This window comes from Maylandia zebra, linkage group LG17, assembly GCF_041146795.1.
Source record: "Maylandia zebra isolate NMK-2024a linkage group LG17, Mzebra_GT3a, whole genome shotgun sequence".
Taxonomy (NCBI): Eukaryota; Metazoa; Chordata; class Actinopteri; order Cichliformes; family Cichlidae; genus Maylandia; species Maylandia zebra.
The window spans coordinates 5863590-5878551 of record NC_135183.1 but is presented as its reverse complement, the minus strand read 5'-3'; the positions used below and the strand labels follow the sequence as shown (position 1 = coordinate 5878551).

At 39.2% G+C, this 14962-nt stretch overlaps 1 protein-coding gene across 1 annotated transcript in view; it reads left to right on the top strand.

The window, feature by feature from the left end:
- The window catches only part of cachd1 (cache domain containing 1), a 114414-nt gene that overhangs the window by 67829 nt on the left and 31623 nt on the right, over nt 1-14962 (top strand). The window contains exons 4-6 of the mRNA XM_014412529.4: nt 885-991; nt 12146-12272; nt 14744-14888. Coding sequence (XP_014268015.3) covers nt 885-991; nt 12146-12272; nt 14744-14888 — 379 coding nt within the window. The remainder of the gene's footprint in view (nt 1-884; nt 992-12145; nt 12273-14743; nt 14889-14962) is intronic.

Below are 14962 nucleotides of genomic sequence, written 5' to 3'. Positions count from 1 at the left end.
GTTTCTAAAATACCCAGGACAGTGGGTCTGGCACCAACAACCATGTCTTTTTTTGTAGTTACTTAAATCACCTTTCTTCTCCATTCTGATGGTTGATTTGGACTTCATTAAGTCGCCTTGACCATGTCTACTTGCCTAAACATGTTGAGTTGCTGCTGTGTGATTGGCTAATTAGATGTTTGCAGTAACAAGCAGTTGAACAGGTGTAACTAACAAAGTGGCTGGTAAGTGTGTATTCCACAACCACAGAAAAGCTGCATTTTCACTGTGGTCACTGTAGTGTTTTGTTCAAAATGACACTGGGGGGGGAATGAGGGGAAAAATGAAACGTCTGACATGGAGACAAACAGCAGACGTTGGGGCGCTTTAACAGATGCTTTGAATCATCCAATTAGGCCGACGGCCCTTCTTAGAATCACATTCTAAGGGAACTGGGCATTAGCTTTGTTAGAGGAAAAAGCGGGAATCAAGCAGTTTTCCATGGAAAGTATTGTTCACTAGCTGAAACTTCAGCTTTAGAGGTCTGAGCAACAAATGATTCAGTTAGTGATGTAGTGTAGCTCAAATATAAGAAAGCATAATCTATTAGTTTCAGCTGACGTTTCATGTTCATTGATCTTATGTCTCCACATGCCATATATCTTTTATTAATTGTGCAATTTATGTAGATCTTGGTAAATATCAATATTTAGCAGGCCGACAAGCAATTCTCTAAAGTCTGATGAGGTCTGTGTGCACATCTGCAGGTTTTCGTTTTATAGGAAGTAAAGTGGTGGAGCAGTTGTAAATCTGTGCTGAGAGAAAAGCCAGAGCAGCTCCAACAACAAATGAGTTGGACACACGCTCTATAAATTCTCAAATGTTGCCTGTTTGTGTGCATTTAGGTTTGATGGAAACTTCAATATCAATGTCTCCAAGACCATCTGCTGTGACAGACTTTCCCCCACCGTCAACAACCGAGCTTTCAACCCCGGACGGGACCTCAACTCAGGTCTGTTGACACACACACACACACACACACACACACACACACACACACACACACACACACACACACACACACACACACACACACACACACACACACACACACACACACACACACGGTACATACAGATCCAATGAGGGAACTATCATTTGGTAGTCCATGAGCTGGCCTGCTTTAACAAATTACTAGAGATGGACCGATCCGATATTACGTATCGGTATCGGTCCGATACTGACCTAAATTACTGGATCGGATATCGGAGAAAAATAAAAAATGTAATCCGATCCATTAAATATCACGAAAGCACCTCACAAAACTTGCAACACGCCGTAACTCACCTCAGAACGTTAGCACGTCGGAGCCGTATGCATCACGTGATAGAGCGGCTGTGGCATGCGGGACCTGTCGGTGGTCTGGATAGCATGTGGAGCTTCGATGGCAACCCGGCATTTCATCTCCGACAAAGTTATCCCGAGAGAAGTAAAGCAAGTGTGTAAGTCCATCTCTGAATGTTTGTAAAGCATTCCTGCGGTAAGCTTACCAAACGATATATGGAGCGACTGCCTCTTCTGGCTGCTACTTCAATCATGAAACTGCTTAATGATCAGCTGATCGGCTTTTCTGTCGCGAGTCCGTGTCTCTGGTTTGTTTTTGGCCCACTTTGCACCAGAAAGAGGAAACCAGCGGCTGAACAACAGCAGCACGTTTAAGCTTGATAAGCTGTTGTTAGAATTTATTTATTATTACTTTCTACTCGAGGATCTTTTTCTACGTAGCTGACGGCTGGTAACTGTGCAAGGGCGGATCTAGCAAAGTTTAGCCAGGGGGGCTGATAGGGCATTAACAGGGAAAAGGGGGCACAAAGACATACTTTTCTTTCTTATTCTCATTTAAAATGTCGAGCTTTTAATAAATAATTATCCGAATCTTACACCCAAAGTTTTAATTTGATGTAAAATGAATAGAAGTCAATTACTGTATATAGTAACTATTAAGTCTAATATATATACCCTAGTAAGCTATAGTACTTTTTCCTTTGGGAAGGTGCCATCTGTGCAGTCTGCAATTTTGTTGAAGAAAGATGTTGAATCTATTTAATATTTCTTGAAAAATAATTGATTTCTGTGCATTTTTTTTTTCACACTGCATCAAATTAAGGTTGATTACGTCGATTAAGCATCATGAGGTGGAGCGTGAGGGGTGGTTCCCTATTTTTTATTTATTTATTTTTGTTGTTGCTGGGAGTTGGAACCCTATTAGTTAGGTTGCTTAATATTTACGCTAAGTACTCTTTAAAATACCAGAATAGGGAGGATGGTGTAGGTTTAAGTTTATTAGATTGATCAGTATTGCTGAACTATGAAATATTTTTTTTGTATACAGGTATAACAGAATAGCTTTAGTGTAGTTGTTGTTTTAAACTTGAGTATGAACTTATACAAAATGCAGCAAGATATTTAAAAAAAAAAAAAAAAACAGTTTTGTTGATTAAAAAACACTATATCGGATTCATATCGGTATCGGCAGATATCCAAATTTATGATATCGGTATCGGTATCGGACATAAAAAAGTGGTATCGTGCCATCTCTACAAATTACACACAGACACACACAACTTTTAAAGCATTCAAACTTTTAAAAGCCATTTTTTGACTTTATTTGAAGCAGGCAATCATTTGCCAGCAGTTGCCATGGCACCCAGTTTTTAAATTAAGAATGTGTGTTCTTTGCCTCTGCAGTGTTTTTAAAAAATATATAATTGATGTCAGATTAAAATAATAAGCTGTCTGTGTCCAAAGTACTCTGTTCGACTTTGATCTCTCATCTGCAGTTGTACTCGCACTTTATGTGTTATCATCCTGTTGAAAAAAGGCTTCTCAGTTTTGTTTTCATCAGCTCACATAAATCAGGTGCAATCGTATGCAATTGCACACATGCTGTACGCAACCTCGAAACTCCCCTTGTAGCTATTAGAAGTGATGGAAAGTAGTTTTATGGCGTTCTCCCTGCCTTGTTCCAAATTGCATAAGCACATTGCAGAATACTACCACATAAAACTCCCATATGTGTCTGCACTGCATGTCTTTCTGTATTTGATTAAGAATAAAATGGACAAAATTGACTAAAGGCAGGCAAAGGCAACTTTCCTCCTGCTGCTTTGTTTTCCCCAGTTCTGCTCCCTAGCATGCGCTCTCTATTTCCAGAAAAGAAGTATATGCACAGACTCCAGAATATTGAACCTGTTTCCTGATGTCTATTAACTTTACAGTTTTACTCAGTCACTTGTTAAAATCACTTCCAGCTATTCAGTGAGCTGCACTTTCATTTTTTGCTGGCCTTAGAGGTAAATCTCACTGATCAGTGAGAGACATTTTTACAAGTATTTTAAAAATATTGCCATCCAACGTTGTGTTGACCAGTTGTAATGATCAATTTAACTTCCAATTTAAAAAAAAAAAAAAACAATTAAAAATGCATTCATTTATTATGTCCACATAATGCCCCTTAGTCACGGGTTGCCCTAGTAGCTAGTCCTTCCTGACACAACCCCAAAAGGCTTTGGGTCTCCTCCCCTAACTGAAGCAGAGATCTTTTATTTGTTAGGCGACTGTGTTAGCAACAACTCTGTGGAGCCAGTATCGTGCGGAATTGAGAGTAATAATTATTACTACTCAAAGCTTCCTAGATTTGGCTCTACAAATTGATATTTTCTAATCTAATGTTTGCTGCAAAATCCCAAAAATTTTCTGAGGACTTCTTAACTTACTTAGCCACATATCTGAGTCAAACCATGGATATAACCCATCTCCGTCATCTCATTGCTGCCTTCACCCAATTGCTTTTTCCCTCCCCAAATATCCCACCCTGGTACTTTTTCTGTAAACCATTCATAATGACTGCCATTCATAACACGTCACCATCGTCAGGGTTTTATTTTCCTTACGAGTCAGTCACGACAAGTTCATGTTACCCCTCCCCCCCACCACCACCACATTCAGCCCTCATTGACCCCCACACTCTCAGTGTATTCATTCCCTTCCATTTGTCTCGGCCCAGTCTAAACAAGCAGCCACAGAGGGGAGGGAGGGCCCGTGTGGGTGAGAGCAAGGGATAATTGAGAGGGAGAGAATGATAAATGAAGTTAGAGGAAGGAGGAGTGAGGGCTGATTGGAGAGTTTATTGTATTTTGTCCATTCTCTCTCCTCCTACCTTCCATTTTCTGTTGAATTGAAGGGAAAGATGGTGGATGGATTTGGAGATATCAGTACCAACAAGTTGGAGTAATCCATTTTCGGCCCTTTGTCTGAATTGTTTTTTTGTAGGCTGTCTTTTAAGAAGTTATAGCCACTGTCTAGGTTAAAGATGCTATGTGACAACAATTCATCCATCAATCTGAAGTATATGCACATTTGTACATACCGATATTCTTTCAGCACCTTTAACTCTCTTTAAACTTAAGTGCCACTGTATATACTGACTCATATTTAGCATGCCAGAGGCAATCTGCCATCTTTGACAAGCTGGCAAATAACAGTTTTCTTCTACTTACACAGCATTCATATGACTTTAGCTAAACTAATTATGACACTAATTACGGCATGTAGTATGATACTCAAGTAAAAGTGAAAAGTCGCCATCTAAAGCTGATTGGATCGGAAAAGACTACTCAAGTACTGAGTAACTGGTTGTAATGTCTGTTTTTTTTTAGTTTGTTTAAAGAAATGCACAAATTTTTAGTATTTTCAAATAGAATATATGTAAAACCATTAACAAAATAAGGCACAACAATTCTAATTTCCAGATTAGTTTTTAACAACAAAGCTTTTTTAACCAGTACCTACAGAAAACATTAGAACGAGGCAACTTCAACATATGTGTGTAGACACTAAAGCTAAAGAATGTCAGACTAGGGGTGGTTCTTTTAAATACAAAGAGGGAGCAAGCGAATCAGAAACACAGAGCACAGAGATGCGACAGGTATAATCAGGAAAAGTTTATTCCCCAATGTGGACAGCAGGAATAAAACAATAATTCTAAAAACAAGAAACAAAACAAACATCTGCAGTAAAATTCACCAGGAATAGATAAACGCAATTCTAACAAAACTATAAAATGTTCTTTGTATACTAAAATACCTCAATATACACAGTGGATTAACACAATGTCATATAACAACACTAAAAACATGCAATACAAACAGAATAAAATGATGCAAATAAAAACTACACTAAAATCAGATTAAAACCAATTATAAAAGACAAATACAAACTTCCACGATGTGACGTACATACAAGAGGGCTCACTTTCCCATAAATAGTTTCTTCACTCAGTGAAATGATGGTTAAGCTTCAGCAGCAGTTGGCTCTCAAGGTTCTTGCTGTGAAGCTGTGACTGTTTGGCAGTGAACAGGAGTCCTGCCTGACTAAAAAGTCTCTCACAGGCTGCAGATGCAGGAAGAGCTGTATTGACTTTGATTGACAGCTTCTTGATGTGAGGAAAGCTCTGCAATAGATCCACTCCAGTGAATGGACATGAAAGGTACCTCTCCAGCTCCCCTGCTTCTGGCTTTCCTGACCCCATGGATCCAAAGAAGACATCTTCGTCAGATAGGCTGCTGTTTGTGCTGGCCTCATCCAGCTCTGTGTCTAGTTGATTTCTGATAAAGTTCAGACCTGTGGAAAGATGTATGGTTAGGTCTGTGCATTACTGTGCTGTATAGACTGCCGAGCTACTGGTGAAAGATTTTTATCACACCGGAGATGTTTGTTTCTAACTAACACTATAATCCCAAGTTACAGTAACAAGGAAAGTCATAAGTCAATATCTAGTGGCTCACAATTTAATGGATAAATATACCAGCTTTTAAGATGCTTCCCTCTGTGGACCAGGATGTTCTGAATCTTGGTAGAAGTATTGCAGCTGCAGTCATCTCAGGGTCTTTCATTATTTCTCCAAAACGTTTCTGGATCCCGTCCCGCAGCGCATCAACAAGAGGTCTACACATTTTGCAAGATGACTCCAGCCTCCTCAGCTTCTTCTGAGACAGCCTCTTGTATGTATTATTGGTAGCTTCTGCAGCAGTGGCATCAACTGTTGATATAAGATTGAGTAGATGACACGCACACTTTTGGTGCCTTGGAAGCTGGTACTCCAGACCTGTGTTGTCATTCAAAACAGCAAAGACATCTTGACACTCCACCTCTAACTCACTGTCTTCTGCATCATCAAGGATAGACCCACCATCCTCCTGCCATTTGGTTGTTTCTTCCTCTTTCTCCTCACCATATAATTGAAAGGCCTTCAAGAAATTTGAACCACTGTCGTCCTGGTCACTTTTTCTCTGATGTGATACTCTGAATGGATTTCTTCTAATGCTGCAGCAAGAACATCAAATGTATGCAAACCTTTAAGAGGTCTACAAGCTAGTGCAGCAGAATGCCTTTCAAAAGAGATGTCATCTATCCAGTGACAAGTCACTCCCAAGTAGCTATGCTGTCTGGCAGACCAGCAGTCTGTTGCGGTAGCAACATAGTTCACAGTGCTCAGTTTTTTGATGATTATGCTTTTCATGTTCTTCGCAGCTTCTTGTATTTTTGAGCACAATGTTTTCCTTGTCATTACTGTACACTGAGTTTGCAAGGTTTCCATCATAGTCTTGAAGGACGATGTCTCAACTATAGAAAATGGTTGGTTGGCTTCACATACAAACGTAAGCAGAAGCTTGTCAAACGTTGCTTGTGTTACCCGCCTAGAGCCAGTGAAAGAATCTGTAAGTTTTGCATTCTTCATAGGTGGCTCGGTGGAAGAGGACGACTTTCGTTTTCTGTGGTGGTCCATTAATTCTGTATACATCTTCATTTTGGTGGCGTGAACCCTCTGTTGGCAGAAAAAATAGACCATGAAACTACATGTGACTAAGCAATTTCTATACACTTTTTAAAAAACAATGTTCCCATATTTTTAACCCTCCTGTCGTGTTCACCTCCCCACCGCCATTGACTGAACGGCCCACTGAATGACCAAATGAAAGACACACTGAACGACCTACTGAATGGCCCACTAACGACCCACTGAACTGAATTTGGTGGTGAAAAATGTTTGTTATGCTAATTTAAGAGCTGTTAAAACAGACCACTCAATTTTGTCTGGGAGTGCTACAGTAAGGGGTGGGGGATTAATGAAACTGGAGAGTTCAACTAGCATAAAAACCATTTTTCACCACCAAATTCAGTTCAGTGGGTGGATTCCCATTCATTTTCTATGTTGGTCACTTTTGAACGGGAACACTACGTGTGCTAATAGAAGTCCTAACAGATGTTCATTAAAACACTCAAAATTCAAAGAGGTGATCATCACTTTTATATGTTCAAGTGCATAGTGTGGAAGGTATCATGAGGCAATCAGATGTAAAACACAATATTTGTGTGTTTTAAGTTGTAAATCAGTCAGATTTGATCCAAACACGACAGAAAGGGAAGAGAAACCAAAGTCGTGCCTACATTAAGTGAGTTTACACACACACACACACACACACACACACACACACACACACACACACACACACACACACACACACACACACACAAATAATTCCAGTTTAAGTTAAAAATAAGAACATATGCAAGGCTAAGCAGTGCAAGTCAATAGATTCTGCTTCAAAAAATGTTTAGAACCTTTATAATCTTTATAAACTTCTACACCTTAATAACTGTAGTTCTTTGAAGAAAGAGTCAAGACAAAAGTCACTTGTGGAGAAAAGAAAAATATTAAACCAGCTTAATTACTATTCTAATGTTTTTCTAGGAGAGAAAGGGAGTGATTCTGGATATGCACAATTTTTAAAATTTAATTTTTAATGTGGACAAGGCCTAAGACTGTGATCCTATAACCCATGGGTGCAAAGCTCCAGTCCTCGGGGACCAGTGTCCTCACCGCAACACACCAGAATGAAATTATTAGGTCATTAAATTTAGCCATTTAATTCATGTGTTAACCACTTAAGCATAGCTAAAAAGACATTTAGACCAAACTTACCGCGACATGTTTCCTCAGGTTAGATGTTGAGTTTTTGTACGCTGAAATGTCTGTTTGTTTTGGCTCACACAGAAGACATCGCATTATATAGCTGTTCTTTTGTACTCCTTTAAAGCGAAACATGCTTTGTATATGTGGCCAAGGGTGTTTATCCTCTTCAGTTTTGGTGCAGACAGTTGCCTCTGCCATTTCTTGATGTGTTTCTTCAGTCTGTGTCCACTAGTTTGAAAGGCTTGGGCTGCTCGGCCTGCCTTTTATATCTGGTCATGAGACTGCATGGCTACGTCTGATTGGTGAAAGAGTTACAGGTAGCCTCCAGGCGGCATGATCCATTATTAGTAGTATTATCCAATGTGTGAAATTAATTATTTTTAAAAAGTAGTAAGTTAAATATTGTCAAATATAACTTAGTAAAAGTAGTGTTTGTTCTTCACAAATGTACTCAAGTAAAAGTAAAAAGTATGGTGCAATGAAGGTAAAACAATATGTTCTTCTAAAACATAAGTAAATGTAACTCGTTACTACCCACCTCTGCTTGCAGCAGTTGTATGTCATTGTTCCCACCTTTAGGAAATACTTTAATTCTCACACAAAACACATAGTACATATAATATTTACTAAACAGGAGAAATCTAAACATTTTCCATAGTTTGCATGGTTTGCATTCTAGTATATACAATAATGAGAAAGTGTCTGTGTGGTTAAGGGGAGTGTGCTGCCTGAGAAAAGCACAGGAAGCTGAGCAGGAGCAGTCACTAGTTGTGAAATCACTTGACTTCTGGATTAGCTGGAGCTGATTTTGCACTCAGACCTCATTGACTCAAACTGGCAGGCTACAGACCATTTAATGTGTGCTATAGGCAAACATTTGCATTCTTACATACAAAAGTTATTTGGTAGAAAAGTAAGTAAAGAAAACAGAAATTCACAGGAAATAAATGCTGCTGTGAAAGCATTTTAAAAAGTTCTCCTACAATCTCCTCAAAAAGAAATATATTAAAGTGGGGCTAGAATGAGGATACACTTTGGAGAGTGCCACTGGAAGTGTAATATCTGGATCATAGTAAGTGAGGTCATTTGCTGATAGTCAAGAGTAGTAAGATTGGAGGAAATGGCTTTCATTTAGTTCCAGTTTCTTAGCTTGTCTCAATAGGAAGATCTAAACATTTGTGGCAGAATGGAGTACTGTAGCCTGACAGATGTATACAGAACCCTTCTTCCACTGTCAACACAACTGAGTGGTTCCTGTTTATGTGAAGCCCGGAGAGACGGATGGAGTGGCTGGGCAGGGATGATGTATGATTGGCAAACCTGCTATGTCTCCAAAAAGACGTTCCTCGCAAAGTAAATGTAGCCTTGCGTTGAAGTTTATAATGTTTGACCCTTGGACAGTTTCACAGCAGCTCTCTGATTTATCTGTTTTCTGTAACTTGTTTAAGCGTTAGTTGAACATTTGGCTTGGGGTTTTTTTTCCGTCCCACCCTTAGAGGAGGGAAAACAACTGTGGTTTGTAATGTATCTGGAAGGTTGGAGAAGGTCAAAACAGGTTCTCTTTAGCAGGTGATTAATTTAATGTGATCACAAGCCAAGAACCACATTTTGGGGATCATAGAAACCCAGCTGACATGCAATGGCTGGTAGTTAGCATGTCTGGGAAAGACTGTAGCTATAATTAACAAGTAATTTTAAATCCAATTTGAGGTAATGGAAAAAATCTTACAAATAACAAGAATTAGTCAGCGAAATGGCAAAATGGCTGGTGAGAAAGTAGAGCTGCTAACAAAACCACAATCATTTTTTTTTATTTCTTGCTAAAAAAGTAAACACTCCAGTAAGACTAAAGTCTTTACAAAGAAAAAAAGGATTGTAGTATTGCGTGGCTAATAAAACCAAAGTAGTTGTTCAAAATGGCCATTTGTGTTACTTACTTCCTTCAGTCTGCTGCCAAATGTAGATGTACACTAGGAGGACTGTTCATTTATAATAGTATTGTTAGTTCCTTTGGCACACTGAGGCTGATTGGATTCACCACGGCTGGTCTGCATTCCTGTATTTTAATCAATCAAAGGCTGTTTTAACAGCTGCATTGTATTATTTTAATGAAGCCTACTTTGATGGTTACGGTCTATTTCTTCTCTCTCTGTTTTTTGCCTTGCGAAGGACCCAAAGTTTCTATTTGTGTCTCACTAGCTTCATCCCACCCCCCACCCCACGCCTCATTGTGAAAGGCCGTTTTGTGTTGCAGTCAGTGGAAAGGAAGTTGTTGGCTTTGTGATGGGGTCTCTGTGAAGATACTGTTGACTTTGTGACCCAGTTTAAAAAAAATCACTCTGTTAGTTTTAAGCAAATAGGCTTCAGGCCTCTGCAGAGGTTGTATTTGGCTGTTATTTCTAGAGTCTGTCCAATACTGGAGTTCTCAGGGTTGGTTGGAAGTAAAATATTTTGCTAACAATATATCCGCTAACGTATAATAACAGCTAATATTATTTATATGCTCACATAAAATATATAAAATATAAAATAGTATGTGTATCTTTTTACTTCCCCCACCCCCACCCCCAAAACCTTATAATTATTGTGGGTTAGTAATGATGCAAATAGCCAATTTTAGCATGTTCTTAAAAAAAAAAAAGTATTTTGTATTAATTTCTTCTGATTAAAAATATAATCACAGTTCACACAGTGTTATCACAGTAGGCTGGTGAATAGGTCAGTAGTGCCTCTGAAGCCTTAGCTATGCTTTACAGGCCTGTGAGGCTCCGCTTGGGTCAGGGTGGCATAAATGTTTGCTGTTCGACAGTGAGTGCGATTGGAATTGTAGGCGTCCACATGTCTGCCTGACAACGCGGGCTCGTCCTTTGAGAATTTACATTACAATGAATCGAGTACACATGTGCCCAAGAAGTATAAAAGAAGCATAACAGGATTGACTCCTTGAACATTATGACTCCAGCTGTCCCTGTAAGTATAATTGAGTATAATCGTGACTAAAGGGGGCAAATTTAGCTGTTTTTCTATTCAATTCAAATCAGTTTTATTTATACAGCGCCAAATCACAACAACCGTCGCCTCAAGGCGCTTTACATTGTAAGGTACACCCTACAATAATACATACAGAGAAAAACCCGACAATCATATGACCCCCTATGAGCAAGCACTTTGGCGACAGTGACAAGGAAAAACTCCCTTTTAACAGGAAGAAACCTCCGGCAGAACCAGGCTCAGGGAGGGGCGGAGCCATCTGACGTGACCGGTCCCAGGATACTTGGTTATGTTTAGCAGACTGTATCACATAAGTAGAGTTCTAATTTCAGACAAAAGCCAGAGTTCAAATACAAGAAATTTAACCAGTAGTTTAACAATTTGAAATTGTTCTTCATTAATTTATGCTGGCACAGTTGTGTATGGTATAGCCAGGCCTAAACAGATGTATTTGTCCTTGTCATATGTTAAGATGTAAGCAAGCCTGCCTATTGATCTGTTATGAATTTCTCTGTCTGTTATGTATATATCTAATGAGGCCTGTAATAGAGAGAGAGAGAGAGAGGTAGTGGCGTGCAACAGCGGTTTAGATTATCCAGGGTTGTTCTCTGGAGAGTATTTCCTGTCTACTCTCCCTCCTGTACAGCGCTGGCATTGTTAGATATGTTGTCCTGTGTTGTAGCAGCTGCACATGTCTGTCTCATTGTGTTAAACATGCGAGATACTATAGGTCAAATCAGGTCAGATGTATTTTTAATGCTCAGTTTTTAATGTAGTGCCTGGAAGAGCTATACAGTCTTATGAACTATGGACAGGACAATATGACCAGCAACACTTTATGATCATCGCCATCAGGCGTTGAGGTGTTATTGAAATGTAAAACATCACTGCAATGATGCATGAACATATCATGTAGCATATTTCTTTAGGGCTGATCTCTCATGTAGATGCTTTGTCACTCACTTGCAGTCTCACTCCTGAAATATGTAGTGTTTCTCACAACTTGCACGCCAAATCCAAACAAGAAAAGCTTCCAAGTATGCTGAACTTTCTGACTACATATTTTCCCATTTGCCCCATTCAGCTTTAGTAATGTATTTTTCTTTTTCCTTGTTCTCACTCGCTCTCTCCCTATTGCAGTGTTGGCAGACAACCTGAAGTCCAACCCGGGTATAAAGTGGCAGTACTTCAGCTCGGAGGAGGGCATTTTCACAGTCTTCCCCGCCCACAAGTTCCACTGTAAAGGAAACTACGAGCACCGCAGCAGGTATAGAACAGCCACTGTCGCTTATAACACGTGTTGTTGTACTTCAGCTGTTTTCAATGTAAATAAATAAGATTATAGGTACAACTTGCACTTTGTCAGCAAATGTCACACATAATAATGGAAAAGATTGTTCAAGTGTGATGCTTCGGCAGCTCATTCCTGCCTTCATCTTCCTCACCCTCTTCTACCCCCCTCCCCGCCTTCCGTCCCTCCTCCTCTGCCAGTTGCTGTGGGGTGGCCTAGAGGGCATGTTGATGGCATCCTGCCCTCATACACCCCGACCACACATGCCATTGGTAGGAATGTGGCTCTTTACCACTAAAGCCTACTGGAATTTCACACCTCCAATGTTATGGGGTTTTTTTCTCCTTCTCCCCGCCCCCCACCCCACCCCATTGCTGAAAGCCATCTCTCTCATGCTCCCTTGTGCATTTCGCATTGGCCTCTGTTTTCTTTTTAATATTCCTTTTGAGTTGTTGTTGTTTATTTCTCCCATTGCTGTTCAAGTCAGTGAGTTTGGCGTGCAGCCATGGGAGAAATGACGTTGCTTGGCTTGCTTCAAGTATGAATGAGGCTTTGTGAGTACATCACTCGTGTTAGTGTCGCTTTGTCCAGCAGACCACACACAAAGAGCCACTGACCCCCTACAGTCTGCACCGTTCTGCAGCTCCACCTGCTTATAATACAAGCATAACACATACAGTGATACCTCAAATGACAAGTCTCACCAAATCAATGAGCGGTATGCAGCCGAATCTTCAACATTTGATATACTGTGTTTGTACTATTTTTAATTAAACATTTAGTTCTTTTTTTCTTTCTTTTTCTTTTCTTTTCTTTACTTGACACAGTATCCCAACTTTTTAGGAAACTTAGCTGCAGTAAGCAGTATTTTAAGACCAAACCAATGCTTTCACGCTATGTTGCTTGAGTTGCTTCTGAAAGAAACATGTCATTACTCGACAACAGCCACACACGGTGGTAGTTGTTCTTTAGAGGTGCAATTTTCCATAGCAAATGCTGCAGGTCGTCAGACAACTGTAGCCTCACTTTTCCAAAACAAATTCAGTTGGTGTGTGGAGAGGGGGGGAAGTAAGATGTAAACAATAAATCCTGTTTTGTTTTGTTGAGACTTAGACTCTTAGTCCTTATTCACTGAGTTTAAAAACATGAAGTGTTTTTGTTTTGAGAAGGTTGATGACAGGTCATATTGCTAGATTTCAAAATATTGTCATATTTCTTCAAACCCCAACCACAATCAAGCATTATTAACCAAACATCCTTACTTTTGGATGATTCTTTTTTTATATAGCTGCAGGTTGGGTAACACTGTGTAATCCCCTCATCTCCAACCGCTCGCAGAGGATGGCCGCCCCTCCCTGAGCCTGGTTCAGCTGGAGGTTTCTTCCTGTTAAAAGGGAGTTTTTCTTTCCCACTGTTGCCAAAGGGCTTGCTCATAGGGGGTCATGATTGTTGGGCTTTTCTCTGTTTGCTTTGTATTATCGAAGGGTCTTTCCCTTACAATATAGAGTGCTTTGAGGCAACTGTTGTTGTGATTTGGTGCTATATAAATAACAAAATTGAAAATTGAATAATATGGTCCACAACTAACAGTGTGAGTCACCTATATTTAAATAGACTTTCGATGCATTTTATTTTAAATTGCAAATTAATTATATTTACTTACAAATACTTAAAAATATGTACACTAGAGTAAGAGGGTAACGAATCAGGTGTGTGCAAGAAACAAAAAATAATTATACTATAATTAGTTTTCATAATTTGTATGTAATGTATAAGTAATTTCATATAGTACATGAGTAATATAGAATGTTGCCTAAGTTTAGGTATTTTACAGGCAAGGACACAGAAATGATACAAGTACTGTGCAATTTCATCCTAATTTTGAAGGAAAATAAATATTATCCCATTTCACATGTTAATACAATGTGCATTTTGGCTTGCAGGCTGTATTATGGCATTAATTTTTTTAACATCTTCATAAACTATTCATTCTGTGATGTGTATGATGGATGTCTTATTGCATTTCTGCAAAATTACCCAAAAGTAACGTAGTACTTAAAATTACTTGCAGTATCTTTTCCTGTAAAGCACCCAGAGGTTATGCACTATGTAAAATTACTTACACATTACTTACAATTAATTATGTACTGCCTAAATTTACTTACAGTATTATTATTTCTGTGTATCTACCTTTAACTATTTGTAGGTGAATATCGTTAAATTGTAATTTTGAATAAAATTCATTGAAATTTCATTTAATTACAGGGGAGTTATGTCACAGTTGCAGACTGTATTATAAAGTGTTACCAACTCTGTAATGACAGCATAGAGTGAAGAAGGTGCCAGACTTCCTCTAAAACTATGAAACTGCTAGGCAACAGAGTATGTTTATAATTTAAAACATATGTCCATATCCCGTTTGTGTATCTGTGTGTGTACCTGCGCAGGCCTGTGTACGTTTCTGCAGTGCGTCCACAGTCTAAACACATTGTGGTTATGATCGACCACGGAGCCTCCATAACTGACACCCAGCTTCAGATCGCCAAGGACTCAGCGCTTGTTATCCTGAATGCCATAGATGAGCATGACAAGGTTTGTGAAAGGGGACGCTTTTCTTCATTATCAGGCATCTGTATTTACATCTCTTATCATTCTTGGTTTGATGG